The sequence below is a fragment of the Myotis myotis genome, unplaced genomic scaffold, assembly GCF_014108235.1.
Source record: "Myotis myotis isolate mMyoMyo1 unplaced genomic scaffold, mMyoMyo1.p scaffold_m19_p_3, whole genome shotgun sequence".
In the NCBI taxonomy this organism is placed as follows: Eukaryota; Metazoa; Chordata; class Mammalia; order Chiroptera; family Vespertilionidae; genus Myotis; species Myotis myotis.
In genome coordinates this window covers 159,127,012-159,150,525 of record NW_023416335.1, presented here as the reverse complement: position 1 = coordinate 159,150,525, position 23,514 = coordinate 159,127,012, and the positions used below count along the sequence as shown (strand labels likewise).

Genomic DNA, 23,514 nt, shown 5'->3' with positions numbered 1-23,514 from the left:
GTTAGATATTTTATGGATATATAGGTTAGATATTTTATCTTGAATTAGCTTTAGTAGATTAAATCTTTTAAATAGCTCAGTTTATTTAAGTTACAAAATCTACTTTGCAGAGCTTTCCAAAATATTCTATTTGATCATTTTAATGTCTGTATAACCTAAAATTGTGTCATTTTTCTAATTCCTGATAAATTTTATGTTTTTCCAGATCACTTTCACAATAGTTTTATCAATGGCATTCATCCTTTCTAAGAAATCAGCTTTTGATTTCATTAATCTCTTAATTTTTGTTCTATTTTTCATTGATTTTTCCTTATGATTTTCTTTCTTCTGTTTAGATGCTGCTTCTCTGGCTTTTTTACATGTAGATTGCCTGTAACGTCAAAGGTAATAATGAAAAATCGCACAACAATAACAAAATTTATCCTGTTGGGACTTACAGAAGACCCACGGCTGCAAGTTCTGATTTTTATCTTCTTATTTCTCACCTACATGCTGAGTATTACGGGAAATCTGACCATTATCATCCTGACACTCGTGGATTCTCATCTTAAAACACCTATGTATTTTTTTCTTCGAAATTTCTCTGTCTTAGAAATCTCATTCACAACGGTCTGTATTCCCAGATTCCTGTACAGTATATCAACTGGGGACAATACTATTACTTATAATGCTTGTGCTAGTCAAATATTTTTTATTGGACTCTTTGGGGCCACAGAATTTTTTCTCCTGGCAGCCATGTCCTATGACCGCTATGTGGCCATCTGTAAACCCCTTCATTACATGACCATCATGAACAACAGAGTCTGTACCATCCTTGTCCTCTGCTGCTGGATCTCTGGGTTAATGATCATCAGCACACCGCTCAGTATGGGCCTCCAGCTGGAATTCTGTGACTCCAATGCCATTGACCATTTTGGCTGTGATGCATCCCCCCTTTTTAAGATTTCATGCTCAGATACATGGTTCATAGAACAAATGGTAATAACCTGTGCAGTGTTAACATTCATTATTACACTCATGGGCGTCATTCTTTCATACATCTACATTATCAGGACAATTCTAAGATTCCCTTCTGCTCAGCAAAGAAAAAAAGCTTTCTCCACTTGTTCTTCTCACATGATTGTTGTTTCCATCACCTATGGCAGCTGTATTTTTATCTACATCAAGCCTTCAGCCAAAGAAGAGGTGGACATCAACAAAGGAGTATCAGTGCTCACTACATCTGTTGCCCCTTTGTTGAACCCCTTCATTTATACCTTGAGGAACAAGCAAGTGAAACAAGCTTTCAATGACACGATTAAAAAAATTGCATTTACCTTACACATAAGAGCACACTGATTTTGAACAATCAAACGGAAATGGAAGATTCATTTCTTAACACTTTTCTGGAAGTCCTAATTAGTTCAGTAAGGTTAACCTTTTCATAATTCTTAAAATATTGATTTGTGAACCAACTTGGAACAAATAATTTCGTTCCCTCTTTAATCTTAATCAAAATTGTTTCTATCAATAAAAGAACATGAGAATTTGTTTCCAATGACCAAAATCTTCCTTCATTTCTCATTAAGTTTTTCTAATTATTATTCAAAAAGAACTTATATAACATGTTAAATATAGTATTTACATTTCTTGGGAATGTTTTGCTAAACTTCTTTAATTTATATATGCAAATATGCTGAAAGGAACATTTAAAATACAGGAAGAAATACTTCAGCTCTGTTTTAGGGTATTATAAGACAAATTTTAAAATAAAAGAACTTAAATAGAAATATCAAGTAAAATTAAAACACATTGTATCCAAAATAAGAAAATAAATACCATGAATCTGGAAACAAATGTGATATACTAAAGATATAAGCAAGCCAGAATATTTAGAAGATTTACTTAGAAACAAGAAAAATTTAGACCACAGCTGTTTTACAGTAACATGCAAGAATTCATACATGCGTACACACATAAAACAAGATTAAAAAATGAAAGAATTTTGCTTACAGCTCCATCAGAATAACTAGTTTGATCCCATGTTTTCTGCTTTAAATAATCATAAAACTGAATCAACTATGTAAGGAAATTTTTGACAACAAGCAGCTCAAAGTTGTATCCCTCTGGAAAAGGGAAATTCAGTAAATGAGTCCATAATTAGCACTAGCTCAGTCCACATTATGAGTTAGAGACTAAGCACAATATGATTGTCTCTCTAAGTTTTATTGGCAGAGATCAGGTCAGCTGAAGTGATTAATATCCTCACTCAGGTCAGGATTATGTTGAGCTGGGATCTTGGCAGAAGTTCCCCATGGTTGAGTGACTAACTGACATGTAGGACAAGTGTAGTCCTGATTTACCAGTGATTCAGCTGAGATTTCAACAGAAATACTAGAGGACATGCAGTCTGTGGGCTTGAAGTTTGGGCCCACCCCAAGTAAAGAGCACAAGCTTCTAAACGGAAAGTCACTTAGGAGTACCTTAGGAGCAAGGACCACATTCTAGAACATGAGACAGAAAACTAGGGCCTGAGGGTAAAATTCATCCAACACTGGTTATTACTGTAAATAAAATTTAATTGTAACACATTTACTCCCACTCATTTATATATTTTCTATAGCTGATTGTAATGGCAGAGTTGAGTAGCTTAACAGGGACCACGTGGTCCAGAAACACAAAAATGTTTACTATCTGGCCTTTTGCAGAAGTTTGCCCATCTCTGGTAGAGAATTAACTTTTCCATTTATACAATTTTGAATCATTTGGGAATAAATAATGAGAGGTAGGTTGCTATGCAGCTACAGTCTCTTCATCTACCCAACAGTCTTTAGGGAGTAACTCTTAAACGTGTTGAACAGCAAAAAGAGTTCAATGAGTTCATTCCTCTGAAATATCCCCTTTTCTTCTTACAAATACTTCAAAAAAATTTTTGAAAGAATGTAAATTTTAGGAAGCCTGTCTATTCTGTCCACCTAGGTCTAACTAACATTGAAAGTTGTAACCCATTAGTGTTTTATATTAAACTAGAGGCCCGGTGCACAAAAATTTGTGCACTCGGGGGGAAGGTGGGGGGTCCTTCAGCCCGGCCTGTGCCCTCTCCCAGTCTGGGACCACCCGGGAGATAACGCCCTGCTGGCTTAGGGCTGCTCCCGGGTGGCAGAGGGCAGGCCCAATCCCTAGGTGCAGCCCCTGGTCGGGTTCAGAGCAGGGCCGATTGGGGAGTTGGGATGCCACCCCCTGTCATGCACAGAGCAGGGCAGATTGGGAGGTTGCGATGCCACCCTCAGTCACGCTCAGAGTAGGGCCGATTGGGGGCTTGGGGCACCGCCCCCGTCACACTCAAGGCAGAGTCGATGGGGAGGTTGCGGCGCCACCCCCTGTCATGCACAGAGCAGGGCCCATCAGGGGGGTTGGGGCTCCGTACACTGTCACGCACAGAGCAGGGCCGATCAGGGAGTTGGGGAGCTCCCCCCTGTCACGCACAGAGCAGGACCGATCAGGGGATTGGAGAGCTCCCACCTGTCGCGCACAGAGCAGGGCCCATCAGGGGGTTGGGGAGCTCCCCCCTGTCACTCACAGAGCAGGGCCCATCTGGGGGTTGAGGAGCTCCCCCCTGTCACTCACAGAGTAGGGCCAATAGGGGAGTTGGGGCACCGCCCCCTGTCACCCACAGAGCAGGGCCGATCAGGGGTTGGGGCGCCGCCACTGTCACACTCAGGACAGGGCCGACTGCTCCTTTTTTTCTTTTTTCTTTTTTTATTCTGGGCCAACTTTAGCTCTGAGGCTCCAGCTCCTAGGCATCCGCTGCTGAAAGCAGGTATCTGGTTTGTTTAGGTTCTATAATTGAAACTCTGTATCAACTCCAGCTCTGAGATCCCGGCTCGCTGAAAGCAGGTTTCTGGGGTTTTGTTTAGCTTCTATATTTGTTACAATGTTTTTTAAACTGCACTCTCAGAGGCCGGCAAGGCAGGCGGGGAACGTTGGTTTCCTCCATCACTGAAGCAAGCAAGCCTCATGTTAGTTTCAAGCTACCTGGCTGCCGGCCGCCATCTTGGCTGGCAGTTAATTTGCATATCGCCCTGATTAGCCAATGGGAAGGGTAGCGGTCATACGCCAATTACCATGTTTCTCTTTTATTAGATAGGATGGGGAATTCCCTTGCTTCTCTATTTAACAGAAAATTTCATGCAGCCCATTAAATCTTATAAATGAATGTCACCTCAACCTCCCCTAAAAATAACAAACTTATTCTCAGTTCCCAAAGTTGTACATGTGCAATTCAAAATCAAGCCACAGGAGAACACTCCCTGTAGCTACTGTTGGGCCATCTGCATGATCCTTTATGTGCCAGAAATTTAAGTCACTGTCCCAGAAGTTTGGATATTGCCTCTCATGTGCTATTTGGCTGAAGGATCACAAGTGTAGTCTGTCCTGCACTCACAAAAAAGTAGCCTTTCATTTTTGGGCACAGCCACCTCAAGCTGAAGAGACTAGGCAATATAAAAATTATATAAGGTTAGTTCTTATTAAATTCTCCTGGAAATTTGTAACTGTTTTTTTTTAATGAGTTTTACATTTCCTAATTCTTATGTTATATTTTGTCTCATTTTAAAGAATCACTTTTGCCCCTGATATTTAAAGTAGATACTGGAAGTTTCTGTTTTAAAATTCAATATGTATTTTATTAGTGCCTCAAAGTATTTGCTTTCTTGTGTGGATGGTAAAAACATGTAAATAATAAAAAAGTCCCTTCATATAGACTACTTGAAAACTTTGTTAATCAAAAGGTTCATTTTAGCTTTGTTATTTTTTCCATAAGTAGGTGTTCTGAATTGATTGTTAATGAGTGAACAACAATCAATTAGATCTATTTAACGCAAAATTTATACTTGTTACAGAAAAATGTCTGTTGGCTAGTTGGAAATGAATCCTGTATTCTCTGATTATAAAGAAGATGGCCATGTGTTACAGAAATTAAAGTAGAATTTGGTACAAGCTTATATTCGCAAATGAAGAGCATTATATAAAGATTTTTTTAAAGAGTAGAAGTCTTAGTTAGTCTTCATTTTATTTACCTCTGATACTCTAAGATTCACCAAATAATTGAAAAACTGCAAGTAATTCTTTTTTTTAAATTTTCCCCTTTATTGATTAAGATATTACAAATGTGTCCTTATCCCCCCAATGTCCCCTCACCCCCCCCAAATCCTGCCCTCACCCTCAAACCTTGTTGTCCACATCCATCACTTATGCTTATATGCATGCATACAAGTCCTTTGGTTGATCTCTCCCCCTCACCACCACCCTCCCCTATCTTTCCTCTGAGTTTTGAGCATCTGATCGATGCTTCTCTGTCTCTACATCTGTTTTTGTTCATCGGTTGATGTTGTTCATTATAATCCACAAATGAGTGAGAGCATGTGATATTTATCTTTCTCTGACTGACTTATTTCACTTAGCATAATGCTCTCTGGCTCCACCCATGCTGTTGCAAATGGTAGGAGTCCCTTCCTTTTTACAGCAGCATAGTATGCCATTGTGTAGATGTACCATAGTTTTCTAATCCATTCATCTGCTGATGGGCACTTAGGCTGATTCCAAATCTTAGCTATTGTAAATTGTGCTGCTATGAACATAGGGGTGCATATATCCTTCCTGATTGGTGTTTCTGGTTTCTTGGGATATATTCCTAGAAGTGGGATCACTGGGTCAAATGGAAGTTCCATTTTTAGTTTTTTGAGGAAACTCCATACTGTTCTCCACAGTGGTTGAACCAGTTTGCATTCCCACCAGAAGTGAATGAGGGTTCCTTTTTCTCTGCATCCTCGCCAGCATTTGTCGTTTGTTGATTTGTTGATGATAGCCATTCTGACAGGTGTGAGGTGATACCTCATTGTCGTTTTGATTTGCATCTCTCGGATGATTAGTGACTTTGAGCATGTTTTCATATGTCTTTCAGCCTTATGTATGTCCTCTTTCAAAAAGTGTCTATTTAGGTCAATTGCCCATTTTTTGATTGGGTTGTTTATCTTCCTTTTGTTAAGTTGTATGAGTTCCCTGTAAATGTTGGAGACTAATCCTTTATCAGAGATATCGTTGGCAAATATGTTCTCCAATGCAGTAGGTTTTCTTGTTGTTTTGTTGATGGTTTCTTTTGCAGTGCAGAAGCTTTTTATTTTGATATAGTCATATTGGTTTTTTTCCCTTTAGTTTCCATTGCCCTAGGGGTTGTGTCAGTGAAGAAATTCCTTCGGCATATATCTGAGATTTTGCTACCTGTGGATTTCTCTAATATTTTTATGGTTCCCCATCTTATGTTTCAGGCCTTTATCCATTTTGAGTTTATTTTTGTGTATGGTGTAAGTTGGTGGTCTAGTTTCATTTTTTTGCATGTGTATGACCAAATTTCCCAGTACCATTTATTGAAGAGACTGTCTTGACTCCATTGTATGTTCTTACCTCCTTTGTCAAATATTAATTGAGCATAGTGGTTTGGGTAGATTTATGGGTTCTCTATTCTATTCCATTGGTCTATATGTCTGGGAATATGTGGGAATAGAGGGATCATACCTCAACATAATAAAAGCTTTATATGAAAAATCTACAGCCAACATCATACTCAATGGGCAAAAACTAAACTCATTTGCCCTAAGAACAGGAAGAAGACAGGGATGCCCACTTTCACCACTTTCAATATAGTACTGAAAGTGCTAGCCAAAGCAATCAGACAAGATGAAGAAATCAAAGGCATCCAAATTGGAAAAGAAGAAGTAAAGCTGTCCCTATTTGCAGATGACATGATACTATACAAAGAAAACCCAAAGACTCCATCAAAAAATTACAAGACCTAATAAGTGTATTTGGCAATGTAGCAGGATACAAAATTAACATCCAGAAATCTAAATCCTTTTTATACACCAATAATAAACTCACAGAAAGAGAAATGAAAAAAACAATCCCATTTACCATTGCACCAAAAAGATTAAGATACCTAGGAATAAACTTAACTAAGGATGTAAAAGACCTGTATTCGAAAAACTTCAGGACATTGAAAAAAGAGATAGAGGAAGACATAAACAGATGGAAGAACATACCATGTTCATGGATTGGTAGAATCAACATAATCAAAATGTCCATACTACCCAAAGCAATCTATAGATTCAATGCACTCTCCATTAAAATACCAACACATATTTCAAAGATCTAGAACAAACTCTCCAAAAATTCATCTGGAATAAAAAAGACCGGGAATAGCCACAGCAATCCTGAAAAAGAAGAACAAAGTTGGAGGGATCTCATTACCAGGTATGAAGCCATATTACCAAGCCACGTTTCTCATGTGCAAGTCTTGCCTGCGTCCCCAGGGTCCTCAAACCAGTCTGAGCAGGGAAGTGCGTTGACCCCTTAAACAGAGGGCTGTAGACATCAGCTGGGAACTCAGCCCCACTCATGATGTTCCCAAGTCACCGCCCCTATATCACCTGCCCACTTCAGGCCATCACGTGGCTGTGACCCATGATCAGGTGCCCACAGCTGGCCATCAGGAGGCCCGAATCTGATTACATGCCTACTTCTAGCCCCCAGATCAGCCTACCAAGACACCCTCCCCCGTTGATTGGAAACCTCGGTTTCCCACAGCCTGTGAATCCTTTTTTTAAAAAATATGTTTTATTGATTTCTTACAGAGAGGAAGGGAGAGGGATAGAGAGTTAGAAACATCGATGAGAGAGAAACATTGATCAGCTGCCTCCTGCACACCCCCTAATGGGGATGTGCCCGCAACCAAGGTACATGCCCTTGACCAGAATCAAACCTGGGACCCTTCAGTCCTCAAGCCGACACTCTATCCACTGAGCCAAACCGGTCAGGGCAGCCTGTAAATCCTTTACCTGTGACCTCTAGGTAAGCACCCTCACCTGTGCCAATTTGCCCTCATTTTCTCCACCCTTCAAGCTAAAACCCACCTTCACCCAGGGGACAGGTTTCTTTCATGTGCACCTGTGCCTCTGGGCGCTTGCTCTCTTTATCCCTGGCTCCCTTCCAGCTGGTAACTTGGACAAAGTCCCCTTGCATTGGGTCAAGAGCCTTGTGTGGAGAACACGCTGCCTCACCTTCCCGCCTGTGGCTTAGATTCCAAAGTACCATAATTTTCCCTGTGTCAGGCTTTGCCAGCCTACCTTGCAGACTTTGTTTTACTTCAAAAAGAAATTGATTCAGTGTCCACACACTAGCTCTATTGGCTCTCTGAGATGTGGCTCTGCCTGGCTGCCAACTGGGACAAGTTCCTGATGCCACCCCACCTCCTCAGCCATAGCTCTCATCCCCTGGAAATCGGCGAACAGCACACTCAGAGCGCCACTGAAGCACCAGGTACCAGCTAAGACTGGGCCCCAGCCTGTTACTAGATGGCAGGTTTCTCCTGCAGCTCCAGGGTCATCAAACCAGTCTGGGAGGGGAAGTGTGTTGACCCCTGAGACAGGGGTGTGCAGACATCAGGTGGGAATTCAGCCCACTCTCAAATGTTCACGAGGCCCCAACCCCAGATCACCAGCCCACTTCAGGCCATCAGGTGGCCATTCCCCCTGATCAGGTGCCCATTTCCAGCCTATCTCAGGTCCCTAGCCCCAGACAAGGTAGGAACTTCTGGCCATAAGGGGGCCCAACCCTGATCAAATGCCCACTTCAGGCCCCCAGATCAAGTGCCCACTTCTGGCCAGCTGCCCACTTCTGGCCATCAGGAGGCCCAAAGGTAAGCACATGCCCTTTTCTAGCCCCCAGACCAGGTGCCAACTTCCTGCCAATCATGAGCCCAGCACACTGATAAGGTGGACACTTTTTGCCATCAGGAGGTCTGACCCTGATCACATGCTCACTTCCAGCCCCCAGATCAGGTGCCCACTTCCAGCCTATCACAAACCCCCCAACCCCCTGAATTGCTTGCTTCATTTGTTTAATGTGAAAGAATCAATACTTAATGAGATCTTTCAGGTAAACCGATCTCATGAGTTTTATCTTTGTATATTAGTCTCTCAATTTTTACTGTATTTTGATGTTGTGCCTATCTACTATCGTGCCTAAAATGTACATTCAATATATTTTTACTAACAAATAAAATATTTAAGTAGGTCATTTTTATACTTGTGGCCTTTTCCTCTTGCTATTATCTGCTTCTTCACAAGTTTACATATAACTGGATTATATTGCCTTGCCATTTATTCCAGTAAAAATAAAATAACATTTGCCTGGCCTGCATGGCTCAGTTGCATTGACCTATGAACCAGGAGGTCATGGTTCAATTCCTGGTCAGGGCCCATGCCCAGGTTGTGGGCTCAATATCCAGTAGGGAGCATGCAGGAGGCAGCCAATCAACAATTCTCTCATCATTGATGTTTGTATCTTTCTCGCTGTCTCCTCTCTGAAATCAATAAAAATATATTTAAAAAATTATTTGTCCATACACATATGGACTTATTTTGGGTCTCTCAGTTCTGTTACATTGCTCTGTGTGTCTTTCTGCCAAACCATGCTATTTTGATTATTGTATCTTGGTAATGTGAAGTGAGGGAATGTGATACCTCTGACTTTATTCTTTTTTCTCAGGATTGCGTTGGCTATTTGGGGTCTTTTGTGGTTCCAGACAAATCTGATGATTTTTTTGTTCTGTTTCTTTTTGGAACTTTGATGCTTTTGGACTTTGATGGCATTACATTAAATCCTTATATTGCTTTGGGTAATATGACTATGTTTTAATTTTAACTATGTTGGTTCTTCCAATCCATGAGCCTGGAATATCTTTTTTATTTCATTGTATCTTTTTCAATCTCTTTTTATAATGCTTTGTAGAAGTCAGTATACAGGTATTTCACACCCTTTACTTCTAGGAATTTTGTGTGTGTGTGTGTGCAATTGTAAAAGGAGTTGCTTTTTTTGTTTGTTTTTTGAAATTTCATTGTTAGTATATAGGAATGCATTGGATTTTTGTACATTGATTTTGTATCCTGAAACTTTACTGTATTTTTTTGTTCCTAGTTTTTTGGTGGCGTCTTTAGGGTTTCCTATATAAAATCATGTTATCTGCAAAAAGTGACACTTTCACTTCTTTTTCAGTTTGGATGCCTTTTATTTTTTCTCTTGCTTTATTGCTTGGGCTAGGATTTCCAAGACTATCTTGAATAACAGTGGGGAAAGTGTTCCTCCTTATCTTGTTCCTTAGAGGGAGCTTTCACTTTTTCACCTTTGAGTATATATTAGCTGAGGGTTTGTCATATATGGCCTTTATTAAGTTGAGGCACTTTCCTTCTATACCCATGTTATTGAGTGTTTTAATCATAAATGGATGCTGCACCCATTGATAAGATCATAGTATTTTTTCCTTTATCTTGTTCACGTGGTATATTACATTGATTGATTTGAGTAGGTCGAACAACCCTTGTGCCCCTGCAATGAACCCCACTTGATCGTGATGGATTCTTCAATGTTTTATTGCATCCGATTTATTAGTATTTTGTTTAGAATCTTTGAATCTGTGCTAATCAGAGAAACTGGTGTCTTAGGGTTTCTGTGTGTGTGTTATCCTTGCCAGGTTTTAGTTTTGGGGGCATGGCCAAGCAGTCTAAGGTGCTGGGTTTAAACTCCTCATTGTTCTTTGTACTATACACCTCTCTGATGTTTAATGTTTTAAAAAAATAATTTCCCAAGGATACCTAATTAAAATTATTCAATTCTAAAGTGTATTCATCAGTACCATTCCTCTCTAGAGACATTTTCATTCCATTTCTTTGTAAGAATCCCCTGTGACTCTTTTGAGAAAAAAAATAAAATAAAACCACTCTGTTTTCAAAACAATAGTTAGAAAACCAGGGTTCCTGCTGGAAGGTAAAGACTGCAAAATATTTATATTATAATCCATCTTTCTTTTAGTAAAGTAACTAAGATCAAGTAAGATTTTTCTAGCATTTAAGGTTGGAATGTATTTTTATGTAAATTTTGGAAATCAAGAGCTAACTAAATGCTTGGCTTTGGATTGTACAACTGCAGATAGTTCCTTATATTGTGAGAATTTTCTTTTTCACAAACTTTTACTCCTATGCCATGAAGCTCACCTCTTTCCATAGCTGTTATTTCTTGATTTTAACTCATGTTTTTGAGCCCTCTTCTTATAAACTAAGAGGTTTACTTAATTAACCAGTAAAATACAGAACTTTCTCACCTCTACCAATTTCACTGCTAAATATATCCCTGATCCCACATTTTTATTTTTATTTATATAGTTAGTTTTTTAGGCAGTGTTACCCACATTCCAAGGAAATATAGCCTCTGATTCTGCTGTGTCATCAGTTCAAAATTTAAGACAAGGCTCTTTTTTTGGTCTTTCAGACTTAATATAGATTAACTATTTGAAGCTGCCCATAGAGCTTTAGCCATAATGTCACCAACTCTTTCTTTTTAAAAAAATTCTTTTTTGTTTAAAGTATTACTTATGTCTCCTTTCCACCCAACCCCCCCCCCCCCCTCACACATTGACCTCTCCCTGGCCTCTCACAGCCCCCAGAACATTCCCTCACTCCCCCTAAGGTCTGTGTCCGTGGTTATGCTTCTCTGCATCCTTACAAGTCCTTTAGTTGATCTCTTAACACCCCCCTCCCTGTCTTCCCTCCTCTGAGGTTTGACAGTCTGTTCCATGCTTCTCTGTCTCTGGATCTATTTTTGTTCATCAGTTTCCTTGATCACAAGTTGCAAGATTTCTTGAATACTTTGCTTATAGTCTGGATGTAGCACCTTCTACCAGCAACTGGGACTATGTCACCTTTCTATCAGGGCCTCCCTACTTCAAGAATAAATTTTGTACTGGACTTATTCTTCCATATGATCCATCTCACTCTATGCAACCAGGATCATCTCGACAAATTCCACCAACACACTATATAAGTATGCTATTACATAAGGAAATCAAAGGCAGAAACAAGTTGTGAAATCTATGAAATGCTCCAAAATAAACATCAAACACTGACAATTAAAGTAAGGCAACAGAGTGTTTGGGTTTCAACAAATTACTACCACATGGGATTACACTATTATAAGAATTTTTTCATTTCTCACCTCATTTATTTTTTCCTTGTTCTAATCAGCTTATAACTTAGATCCCTTAACTTTGGCTGTTAGAATCTCTTCTAAAAAGCAATAGGTTATTATTGAATTCATAAAGAAAACAATACATTCTGTTTGCTTGCTTACTTATATATATGTACTCATATAAATATGTGCGTGTGTGTCTCTGTGTGTGTAGTTTTGATGGTCCTGATTCTTTTGTCGTTATTAATTATATATATATAGTCAGGGCTGACATGAAACATCCTGAGAAAATTGTGGGAGAAAAAATCTCTAAAAAATTAAACTTTAAAATGTTTCATTTTCTAAGAATGATTAGAACATGTTGTCATTGGTAAAATATTCCAATAAAGCTAATATAATATTTTGTATTTTATACCTAATTTTCATACACATGAACAAATTTTTAAGAGAAAGTAAAACACATTGGATAAAAATGTTTTTTTCTTTTAAATATGTTTTTATTGATTTCAGAGAAGAAGGGAGAGAGAGAGAGAGAGAGAGAGAGAGAGAGAGAGAGAGAAAAACATCAATGATGAGAGAGAATATTGATCAGCTGTCTCTTGCACAGCCCTCACTGGAGATTAAGCCCACAACCCAGACAAGTGCCCTGACTGGGAATTGAACGGTGACGTCCTGGTTCATGGGTCAATGCTCAACTACTAAGCGTACACCAGCTGGGCAAATATATTTTTCTTGTACAGGTGTGTTTATTAGACCTTTCAGGTGAATCACTTAATATTAAATGGCTAGTGATTTACAAGGCAGATACTAAGTATAACTTTCTTTGTCCTGGATCACATATATGTTCAGAATTCAGTAAAACTTCGTATCTAACTTATTGGTCCATTATATTAAATACAGTATTTCTTAAGCCAGCAGAGGTGATTTTTAAAAGAAGTAATCCTGTACTCATTAAAGCATAGTTTTTTGTTTGCATTTACAGATGTGGAAGAAGTTAACAATGAGAAATGAAAAACCAAACATCTGTAAAAGAGTTCATTCTTCTGGGATTAACAGATGACCCACAGTTAAATGCTTTAATTTTTGTATTTCTGTTTTTCACATATATACTGAGTATAACTGGAAACATGACAATTATCACCCTTACTTTGATAGATTCACACCTCAAAACCCCCATGTATTTTTTCCTTAGGAATTTCTCTTTCCTAGAAATCTTATTTACCACAGTTTCTATTCCTAGATTCCTGGTCAGCATTGCAACAGGGGATATGACCATTTCTTATAATTCTTGCATGGCCCAGGTATTTTTTCTCATTCTCCTTGGTTCAACAGAATTTTTCCTTTTGACTGCTATGTCCTATGATCGGTATGTGGCTATCTGTAAGCCACTGCACTACACAGTAATAATGAATAGCAGAATCTGCAACCTGCTTGTAATTAGTTCTTGGCTGGCTGGATTTCTCATTATCTTCCCACCTGTGATCATGGGACTTCAACTGGATTTCTGTGACTCCAACATCATTGACCACTTCGCCTGTGACTCTTCTCCTATGCTATTGATCTCCTGCACAGACACAGCATTCCTAGAGCTCCTGGCCTTTTTTCTGGCGGTATTCACGCTCATGGTAACCTTAACATTAGTGATTCTTTCCTATGTATTCATCCTTAAAATGATTCTGAGAATCCCCTCTGCTGAGCAAAGGAAGAAGGCCTTTTCCACTTGCTCCTCACACATGATTGTTGTCTCTATTTCTTATGGCAGCTGCATTTTCATGTATGTCAAAACTTCAGCAAAAGAAGGAGTGGCCTTCACCAAGGGTATAGCAGTGCTCAATACCTCTGTTGCCCCAATGCTAAATCCATTTATTTACTCCTTAAGAAATGAGCAGGTAAAGCAGTCCTTTAAGAACTTGGTCAAAAAATGTTTCTCAAATAAATTTTCATCATAAATTTATGGCCTGAACTTTATTTAAATGAAACGGTATGCCTAACATAATATTAATATTGTTATATTTCTCCATCCACTGCTATGCTTCCATTTCCTTCAAGTTTTAATCTCTATTTATACCATTTTGACCTCACTTGGCTCAACTATCTTTTAAAAATCTACCTGCCCTGAAATTTTTCTAAGCATGATTAAACTGTTGTTGCATAGATGAGAATGACATTTTTTTTAAAATGCCAGAATTTAGTTTACAAGTCATTGAAGATCTTTTCCTTTGGACATCAATCAAAAGTTAAATAAAGATATCACCAAGGTATTCTAAAAATATATTTCTCCCAGTAGATATGCACAGGGTATTAAGGTTTTCTGGAGATGAAGTCTCTTAAATCTAATGTCCTTATATTTGCCCTCATCTCTCCTATGGTTTTCACATTATAAATGTTTTTTTATGCTACTTGGGACATAGATGTAATATCTTCATTGTCAATTCCATCCTTTACTATTATAACGTATCTTGTTTAATGATTTTTTGGAGCAAATTTCAAAGTTACTACAAGTATGGTATTGATATTCATGTAGGACCCCACTACTCTTACCATAAACATCTCTGATAAACTACTTTGATGATTGCTCCATAGCCCATTACTTTCTTTAAATTTGTTGATGCTGAGCCTGAAGCTCATCTGAGGTTCCCTTGGGAACAACCTGGACTGTCTTTAGGTTTCCTAAGATCCAATAGCGTCTCTGTTGACTTTTTTGACAATTAAAACCTATGCTTTCTATCTCCCAGACAGTTCTTGCATTTTCTGGTATGCCAAGGATCCCCTAAAATGTGTTTCAGTGTTTAAATGGTTTCATTATTTTTAATATATATATATATATATATATATATATATATATGTAAAATTCAGATTTTTTGTGGACATTGAGGGTGTGAATTTAAATGTTTGCTTTGTTTAAACCTTGACATACATCTTTTCTATAAGAAGTTCTTAATTATAGCTTTATACATTTAAGAATAAACTTTATTCAATATTCATCCATTTGCCTCTTTTCCATCTTCTTTCACAAATAATGCATGCACATATAAGATCATTTAATTTACCATCAAGACACTATTCCTTGTTGTCTATAGGACACTCTTCCTTAATATTCTTTTATATTAAATATTTTATTTTAGTTTTTAAATTTACTTTATTGTTAATAAATATTACAGATGTCCCCCCCCCCCCTTTTTTTAATTCTCAATGCTTGGGTTCTCATTTATCACCATTAAAATGTAACTTCTACCCAACTGATGAGGCTCAGTAATTGAACCTCAACCTATGAAACAAGAGGTCACAGTTTGATCCCCGTTCAGGACAAATTCCAGGGTTTAAGGCTCAGCCCCCAGTGGAGGGTGTGAAGTAGGCAGCCCATCAATGATTCTTTCTCATCATTGATGTTTCTATCTATCTCCCTCTCCCGTCCTCTGTGAAATCAGTAAATATATATATATATATATATATTATGACTTCTTCTAACAAGTGCCTAATGAAACAGGGTTACCCTTAATCAAACACAGGTAAAAATTAATAAAGTGTTGGAGAGGATTAATGTCTAAAGGATCCATATAATATTTAAATTTTTGTGTCTTAGCAAAAACATTTGTTACATTTGCTTGTAAAAAGTGTTTTGCTCAATTTGATGGTAACTTTAGTGAGAACTGAGAAGTATAATGGACTCTCTTATTAGGCAGCATAGACATGAATTATCCTGCTATTCCAGAATCGAGTGGTTTTTTTTTTTCTCTCTTTGCATGACAAGGCTTTTCATTTTTGCAGTTGTTACTCTGGAGATTCTACATAAATCCAAATACTTGCTTGCAATTCATTGATGGAGACATTATTCAAGCAATCCAGTGCTCAATAAAGTCCAGGTCCTTCAATGTATATGGGCAGAGAGAAATAGGGTGCTAGTAAGTTTTAACAACTAGTTATCAGAAAAGAATACACAGACATAATATAAATTTTACAAATATAAGTTACAAATAATAAAGTATACAATAAACTTCATTGTAAATTCTATATACTCAATAGATTTTTACAGAATTATTTCATTGAATTTTACCAATTACATACTCCAAACTAACCAATCTTTGCAAATGAACCAGCTTGACAAATGCAGTTTAACTTAACACGATATAGTTGAATTTAGCACTCAAATGCACAGTTGGAAAAGGACGTTTCAATACTTTCAATAACTTAAAAAAAATTTGAAAAAGAAAGCAGGTGAATACAGTTGGGCCTTGACTTACGAGTGTCCCGACTAACGAGTTTTTTGAGATATGAGCTGTCTCTCGGCTGATTTTTTGCTTTGAGTTGTGAGCTAAAATTCGGGTTACAAGCCAGCTTCAGATACCCCACCACTAGTTGGCGCAGCGAATGTCACAGTGAACGCCACAACATCAGTCCAGCATCACGTGTCTCACTCGTTCACTGTTGATTTGACATACGAGTAATTTGAGTTATGAACTCCGTCGTGGAACGAATTAAACTCTTAAATCAAGGCCCCACTGTACATGGAAGACTTGAACAATATTATGAACCAAATAGATCTAAATGAAATTTTTAGAATATTCCATCCAACATCAACAGAATACTGTACTCATACTTTCTAGTATCACACAAAACTTGAAAGGGAATAATAAAGATCAATGAAATAGAAACCAGAAAAACAAAATTAAAAATATCAATGAAACCAAACCTGGCTACTTAAGAATACCACAAAATTGATAAATTTTTCATTGTCTGCTCACCATCCAAAGTAAAATCATCTTCCATCACCATACGTTTGGTCCCCTTTACCCGTTATTAACCTCCTACCCCCTTCTCTTTGGTAACCACCATACTATTGTCTGTGCCCACGAGTTTCAGTTTTATGTCCCACATGTGAGTGAAATCATATGGTTCTTAACTTACTCTAACTGACTTATTTTGCTTTGTATAATGTTTTCAAGGTCCATACATGTTCTCTCAAATGGCAGTATGGGTAGCAGCACACCATGTTGACCTACACAGGTAAATATCTCTAAGAGATTGAGTACCTACCTCCCTAGGATTCCAAAATTCTCATCACCCAAAGTTCCCATTTTGTTGAATCACACCGTTTCCGGTATCTTTATGTCAGGATTGACTAGTTCAGAACAATTGATCCATAAATGCAGATCTATGCCCACAGAGCTAAAGAAATGTCTGGATTTTGAGAACAGTTCTAATATGGGTTGCATACACATTATTCAATCATTAATGGAATGGTGCCATAGGAGAGAGACCAAATGCTAACCTATCTACACATACTGCTTATGTAACCTTGGGCAAGTTACATACCCCTCAGTACCTCAGTTTCATCATTTGCAAATGAGGTTCTTAACTGGGCCTTCTGAAAGAATTTTGGGGCACAGGTTAAAGGCTATTTAGATCTTTGGTATAATATAAATAATAATGAATGTAACAATGATAATAAAACTCATTACATTTTCTTATAAAATTTATTACTGTTATTCTTGCTGTTGTAATGTTTCTTCCAATATATTTCCTTTCTCTATCACATCTTCCAAAACTACAGTTTGATAAACTGAAAAGATCTAATTATTATTTTTGAAAGCTGAGCTCGATAGAGTCTATCATGTAATAACTTTCTAAAATAATTATTTAATCTTACAAAGAATGCTCTTTTTTCATTATTTATATGAATGATTATATTTAAAGATTCAAAATGGAATTTTTAACATACAACATTGTGTATTAAAAAGGTCTGGCAGGAGAAACCAAGATGGCTGCATAGGTAAACACCTAAAATTGCTGCCTCACACAACCACTTCAAAAATACAACTAAAAGACAAAATGGCCATCATTCAGAACCACAGGAAGGCTGGCTGAGTGGAAATTCTACAACTAGAAAGAAAGAGAAAAGCACACTGAGACTCAGAGGAGGTGCGGAAGTGAAGTGCAGAGGTACGGAGGCACACTTGGAAAGGGCTGGAAACTGAGGACGTGGTTGTCTTTTTCAATTGGGAGCGAGTCTCAAGCTCCCAAATGCTCTGAACTCCAGTTCTGGGCGAGACTCTGGGGACCCAGAATCATACGGGGAGAAACTGGACTGTCTGGCATCGGTTGGAACTCGAGGGTGGCTTTCTCTCAGAGGTACTTGAAGCTATTACTGCAGGACACTGAGACACGGGGCCTCTTAGGGTAGGACTGAGGAGCAGCCATAGCTGTTTGCTCTGCCCTGTTGATTCCCTGAGACCCCGCCCCACCCAAGCTGTGCGCAGAGGCTTTTGCATATGAATGGCCTGGCCCTTTGCAATCTAAAATTACCTAACAAACTTCAGCTGGGTCAGAGAGGCCCAGAACATCCAAAGAAGGCCCAAGGCCCCACAGCAGCTTGCATTGCTTCACAGCTGCGCCTCATCTGGCACCTCCAAACTCCAAAAAAGAGGAATTGCAGATCTATCAGTAGCTCCTGCTGGGTAGCCTCAGGCAGAGGCTAAATTAGCACCTCCTTAGAGATCCAAGAGCCAGTGTACCCAGTGGTCAGAGTGGGACCATCCAGATTACAACTCCTCAGATCCATAAGGACACACTCAGGGGGCAGACTCAGTGAGCACCAAAACCCCACTGAAGCAAGTCTTGCCCCATAAGGGTGTCTCCAGCACAGAAATTCTCCCACCATACACACAGCTGATTCTCACAGCCAATTGGCCTGGAGGTCAATTCCTTCCACTGATACCTACAACAATCAAGGCTTACCTACAACAAGACTGTGCACAAAGCCCACAAAGGGGTGCACCAAGATTGTCCACCTCAGGTAATTGGGGAGGCTGAGCAACTGGACCCTATAAGACACCTAGCACACAAAGCCACTCTGTCAACACAGGGAAGCAGCCAAAATGCAGAGACAAAGAAACAGGTCACAAATGACAGAAATGGAGGAAAGCAAACTACTGGATATAGAGTTCAAAACCACGGTTATAAGGTTTTTCAAGATTTTTCTAGAAACCGCCAATAAATTTACTGAGACCTTCAAGGATATGAAAAAGGACCAACTAGAAATTAAACATACTGAAATAAAGAATATTATAAAGAGATCCAACAGCAGACTAGAGGATCACAAGAATCAAGTCAAAGATTTGAAATATGAAGAGGCAAAAAACACCCAACCAGAAAAGCAAAATGAAAAAAGAATCCAAAAATATGAAGATCGTGTAAGGAGCCTCTGGGACAACTTCAAGCATTCCAACATCCGAATTATGGGGGTGCCAGAAGAAGAGAGAGAGCAAGATATTGAAAACCTATTTGAAGAAATAATGACAGGAAACTTCCCCTACCTGGTGAAAGAAATAGATTTACAAGTCCAGGAAGTGCAGAGAACCCCAATCAAAAGGAATCCAAAGAGGACCACACCAAGACACATCATAATTAAAATGCCAAGAGCAAAAGTCAAAGAGAGACTCTTAAAAGCAGCAAGAGAAAAACAGTTAGTTACCTACAAGGGAGTACCCATATGACTGTCAGCTGATTTCTCAATAGAAACTATGCAGGCCAGAAGGGAGTGGCAAGAAATATTCAAAGTGAATAGCAAGAACCTACAACCAAGATTACTTTACCCAGCAAAGCTATCATTCAGAATTGAACGTCAGATAAAGAGCTTCACAGATAAGGAAAAGCTAAAGGAGTTCATCACCACCAAACCAGTATTATATGAAATGCTGAAAAGTATCCTTTAAGAAGAGGAAGAAGAAGAAAAAGGTAAAGATACAAATTATGAACAACAAAGTGACAACAAATACACATCTATCAATAAGTGAATCTAAAAATCAAGTGAATAAATAATCTGATGAACAGAATAAACTGGTGAATATAATAGAATCAGGGGCATAGAAAGGGAATGGACTGACAATTCTTGGAGGAAAAGGGGTGTGGGGTGCGGGAAGAGACTGGACAAAAATCGTACACCTATGGATGAGGACAGTGGGGGCGGGGAGGGCAGAGGGTGAGGTAGGAACTGGGTAGGGGGGAGCTATGGGGGGAAAAAGAGGAACAACTGTAATAATCTGAACAATAAAGATTTAATTTTTTTTAAAAAAAAGGTCTGGCATTGTGTTGTGCAAATTTTAGTCAAAAAGGAGCAAATAGAATCACTTTTGCTAAAGGTAAATGGAAATGAATTTCAATGAATTGCCCACAGTATTGTATTTTCTGCTTAATTTTTACTATTAACAGAAACCAAGACATATTTAGAAAACGATTGTACTCTGACTCAATAATAAATTTCCCACTGGCAAAATTAGCAAGTAGATTTTTATGACTATTAAGTTTTCAAAAATACTATGTGTTTCAATAACTTGTTTAATATTCCCAAGTGAATTATGTCTACAATAAAATAAACTATTTATTATTATTACCCATTTTTATGACTTTAAAAAACAGCTTTCTCTGTGTTAAGAAGCAATCAAAAATATATAACAGGGAATTATTAAAGCTATAATTAAAATCTAAGATTTTTAAGTAATAAATAGAAAATTAATTGCTGATATGACTTTGCAATATTAATAGATAACTATGCTGTCCCTTTTTGTTACAACATGTTTCATTGTTCTTTGTGCAGAATAAGAACACTACAAATGTATTTGAAATCATATCAGGAGTTGACATCTATGATTATTTTTACCTACAGACCTAAGATTTCAGAGTTTAGCCATTCCAAATAAGACATCAATTAGAGAATTCATTCTTCTGAGACTTAGGGATGACACAGAGTTACAAGCTGTGACTTGATTCTTCTTTCTGCTGTTCACCTACTTATTGAGTATAACTGGAAATTGACCATCTTCATGTTAACACTGTCAAATGCTGGTTTGAAAAATCCCATGTATTTCTTCCTCAGGAATTTCTACGTCTTAGACATTTCATTCAAAACAGTCTTTATTCCCAGTTTTTTGGTCAGCATCATTATGTGAGATACAACCATTTCCTATAACTTTTGTGTGACACAAGCATTTATTTTTATCTTTGTGGGTTCTACAGAGTTTTTTCTTCTGTCCTATGATCACTATGTGGCGATTTGCAAAACTCTACATTACACACCTATCATGAGTAACAAAGTCTGAAACCAACATATGGTAGTCAACTCCTGGCTGGCTCGTTTCCTCATCATCTGTCCCTCTGTGATTATGGGACTCCATTTGGGTTTCTGTGACTTGAGAGTTATTGACCACTTCACCTGTGACTCTTTCTGTGCTGCTGACGCTTGATATAGAAACTATATCCTAGGGCATTTTTCTTAACAGTATTCACCCTCATGGTAAGGTTGGCCTTTGTGATTCTCTGTTACACACTCATTCTTCCAACAATTCTGAAGATCCCCTCTGCCCAGCAGAGGAAAAAGGCCTTTTCCAATTGTGGCTCCCATATGATTGTGGTTTCCATTTCTTATGGGAGTAGCATGTTCATATATGTAAAAATATCTGCAAAAGACTTTATGACTTTGAGCAAGAGGGTAGCAGTACTTAATCCTTCTATTGTTCCCATGCTGAATCTTTGTATTTGTACCTTAAGAAACCAGCAAGTGAAACAGGCCCTTAATGATTTCCCCAAAAAGATGTCATTGACAAACAAACACTACCCGTTATGAAATCTGTAGCTGAAACACAAATAAACCACACATAAATGCAGACCACTGTTCTAGGTGGTAGGCATACACAGGGAATAAAGCATGCACAAGTTTCAGCCATTGTGAGAAAACATACATTAAACAGTCAACATAGGCCGAAACTTGTTTGGCTCAGTGGATAGAGCATCGGCCTGTGGACTGAAAGGTCCCAGGTTCGATTCCAGTCAAGGGCATGTATCTTGGTTGCGGGCACATTCCCAGTGGGAGATGTGCAGGAGGCAGCTAATCGATGTTTCTCTCTCACTGATGTTTCTAACTCTCTATCTCTCTCCCTTCCTCTCTGTAAAAAATCAATAAAATATATTTTTTTTAAAAAAGAGTCAACATAATAGAAAATAAATTACCTAGTACTTTAGTGGTGGCAAATGCTATGGGGGGAAAAACTGAAATACTTTAAGAAAATAGGGGTAGAATTCAAATTATGTTTGGTGGTCAATGTCATTTTATAGCTCTTTTCTATTTTATTTTTCTATATTCAAGTGTATTTTTCTACATTTTTTACCTTTTTTCTTTTCCCAAGTTCATATAGCCACCTATTTCACACATGTAAAACATGAACTGATTATGAGGTATGCCTTTAAATAAGTATTGATGTTTACTTTCAAAACATAAATACTAAGCTCTAGATAAACTATTTAAGTCCTACATCAAAATAAATGACCAGAAATAAAATGCACAACAAACCAGAGTTAGGGATGGAATGAAGACTTAGAAAACTATGCTTTATGATCATGTCTAGCAATGGGTTTGGTGTCCTCCCTACTCTTATTTCCTTATTCTATTGAATCTACTATTCTGAATCTATATGGGGATAAAATAGCTGATAAATAGTTATCTCCTGATATGAAAATGGGTTATGTGGAGCTGTGAGGTTACTTTCCCACCACCTCTATCCACCAAAAATATGTATCTATATTTTTTTGGATCACACACCTCCTATTAAACAGTAAACTGTAATTACAGTAGGCTTCCACTGTTGGGAACGCTGATCTCCTGTGAGTGCTATAAACAGGATTATTAGAAATGGCTGTTTTTACACTACATGCAGTGATTCTTTTTTAATATATCACATTACAAGGAAATAGAAAGAAGTGGGAAATCATAAAAACTCAGTCATTGAAAATCAATGCAAAATATTTACACACCTATATAATATGCATATATAAGGATCAGAGAACACATTTTATTGGTACTCAGATAAGGGAGTTCAAAGATCACTTCCCTTTGCTGTTTTCAAATAATCACCCTATGTAGTTCACTCTACTTAATTAGTAGGATTGAAAATATGGAAATTAAAGGTGAGATTCAGAACCCTCATAACTGAAAAATAAAAATCCAACATGTGAAAATTCAAAGAAAATACACATAATATGAAAATTAATAAAAATAAAGAAAATAGTTAGACTAATGCAAAGCCTAATTACTAAAAATAAAAAATCTTTGCAATTATAATATTATAAAAATGTGAAAAAACATAAATATTATAAAGTTATAATATTTCAAATACTGAGCAAATGGTAAATTTGTATAATTATATGGTAGTAATGTAATTATTATAGTACTATGTTCAATTATATAAAAACATTGTTATTTTTAACTTTTTAGGATGTTAATATTACTTAGAAATATTACTTAGTATACTTAGAAAATATTCCTAAGGCAACAGATCATCTAAATGCATATTTTAACTATTGAACAACATACTAAAAATAAAGTTTTAAGAGCTATGCTTTCAAAATTTTCCAAAGATTTTATTGTATTAGATGTACATATTTTAGATACATAAACCATTTATTTAAACT

At 37.6% G+C, this 23,514-nt stretch overlaps 2 protein-coding genes and 1 pseudogene across 2 annotated transcripts; all 3 read left to right on the top strand.

Moving 5' to 3' along the window:
• The first annotated feature begins 390 nt into the window (after nt 1–390).
• LOC118650660 (olfactory receptor 6C2-like) lies at nt 391–1,338 on the top strand. The gene has a single exon (XM_036298995.1). The coding sequence runs from the start codon at nt 391–393 to the stop codon at nt 1,336–1,338; it is 948 nt and encodes a 315-aa protein (XP_036154888.1).
• An 11,723-nt stretch (nt 1,339–13,061) lies between these two features.
• On the top strand, nt 13,062–14,003 carry LOC118650659 (olfactory receptor 6C65-like). Its single transcript, XM_036298993.1, has one exon. The coding sequence runs from the start codon at nt 13,062–13,064 to the stop codon at nt 14,001–14,003; it is 942 nt and encodes a 313-aa protein (XP_036154886.1).
• A 3,039-nt stretch (nt 14,004–17,042) lies between these two features.
• On the top strand, nt 17,043–21,673 carry LOC118650658 (annotated as a pseudogene).
• The last annotated feature ends 1,841 nt before the right edge of the window (nt 21,674–23,514 follow it).